This window comes from Perkinsus marinus (genome assembly GCF_000006405.1).
Source record: "Perkinsus marinus ATCC 50983 genomic scaffold scf_1104296958014, whole genome shotgun sequence".
In the NCBI taxonomy this organism is placed as follows: Eukaryota; Perkinsozoa; order Perkinsida; family Perkinsidae; genus Perkinsus; species Perkinsus marinus.
The window spans coordinates 1-1,429 of record NW_003206957.1 but is presented as its reverse complement, the minus strand read 5'-3'; the positions used below and the strand labels follow the sequence as shown (position 1 = coordinate 1,429).

Sequence of the window (1,429 nt, the reverse complement as noted above, 5' to 3'; positions counted from 1 at the left end):
CCTCGGACTCCCATCGTAAAGAATTGGTCCATGGCTGTCCGATGGTCAATAGCGTCTTGGTTGAGCGAGTTAATGGGACGATTGATTCCCTGGAGGAATGGCTTAGGTGAGTCTATGGCTGTTTCTCTTACCGCCCAGCACGCGTCCAATGTTGAACGAGTTTAACGATCAAACTCTCAATTGTTGTTTCGCAGAGCTCCCCCGAATACTCGGAATCCAACCGACGTCAACATTTCTCTAACAGATGCTGCCAATAGTCCTATACTCAAGCTATATAAGGTAATATCAGCTGTGGCTTCGAAGGTGATATTGTCCTATTTCAGGATATTCCAGACGCTTCATTGAAAGAGGATTTCATGACTGTGCTGGCTCTTACGATTCGCGAGGCATCGAACGTAAGTTGCAGATATCACGCGGGGTGGGCTTGCACCAGATTGTTCGAAGTTCGTATTACTCATGTTTGCGTGCATGCTCACTACGAGGGTCGAGAAACCCGAGCTACCTGAGAATTGGCAGCTGTAGATACCCGCCTGTAAGGAGTACGCAGATGAGGCTGATCGGGAGTTCTTTGTGTTGCATACCACTGGGAAGAGTGTTCTCTCGCGTTGGCTTGACAAACAGATTCAGAAGTAAGTCGATGTGACAGCATTCCTGCCGCATGTCGAACTCTCCCTGGATGCTTGCTGCATTCTTCGGTAGCATGATTCGTGATTCCACGGCAGGCATAATTCACGAGCATTGAAAGACTACAAGAAGTATCTCGCGATGGGTCCTGCGGAAGTAGATGCCGCTATTCAGGCTTTCACCTCAGTAATAACATTACAGTAATTTCTCCTATAGAAGGGGCGCTGCGTGCTTTGCGTCGACGGTTGTGTATTTATCTCGAGATATTATGTTCGTTTAGATACTACCTCTTGGAAGCAGCCAATTCACTCTACCATTTGGTGCTGATATCGATCGGGCCATCACCAATTTTCACTTTGCTAATATAAACTCTTCGAAGTCGGCTCGTCTCCCACGGTGAGTCGGCGAAGAATGCATGGAATCATGGGAAAAGTATATTGATAGGGACGTCCTTTCTGCGGATACGATTGGATCGATTCTCCGGCTTCTTGGCGTTGGAATATTCGAAGTGGATGTCCGGAATACCATGGCCAAATGCATTAGTCAACCACACAGCAGAGTGAGCACCTCCCAAGGATCACAGAGCAACCACTCAGGCTTCGAAATAGGTTGCGAACGTTAAGAAGATACAGATGGCGGATCCGGCGGTTTCACCTGGGGACGACGAAATTGTCATCATGAATATGGGTATGATGATTCTATGCTAGAATTCCTGTTATGCGTGTCATTGAGCATTTTCAGGAGCTGCAGTAGGGCCCAGTCCCGATACAGCTTCGACACTGGCCGCCGGTGTAGCAGCACGAGT

General features: G+C 48.1%; 1 protein-coding gene across 1 annotated transcript; it reads left to right on the top strand.

Moving 5' to 3' along the window:
• Positions 1 to 194: 194 nt before the first annotated feature.
• On the top strand, positions 195 to 1,024 carry Pmar_PMAR002353 (hypothetical protein; the record flags this gene model as incomplete). Its single annotated transcript, XM_002774672.1, has 5 exons — positions 195 to 279; positions 324 to 395; positions 523 to 629; positions 723 to 810; positions 905 to 1,024. Coding segments are annotated over 5 exons (472 nt in total), but the record flags the coding sequence as incomplete, so codon positions are not given.
• Positions 1,025 to 1,429: the final 405 nt, after the last annotated feature.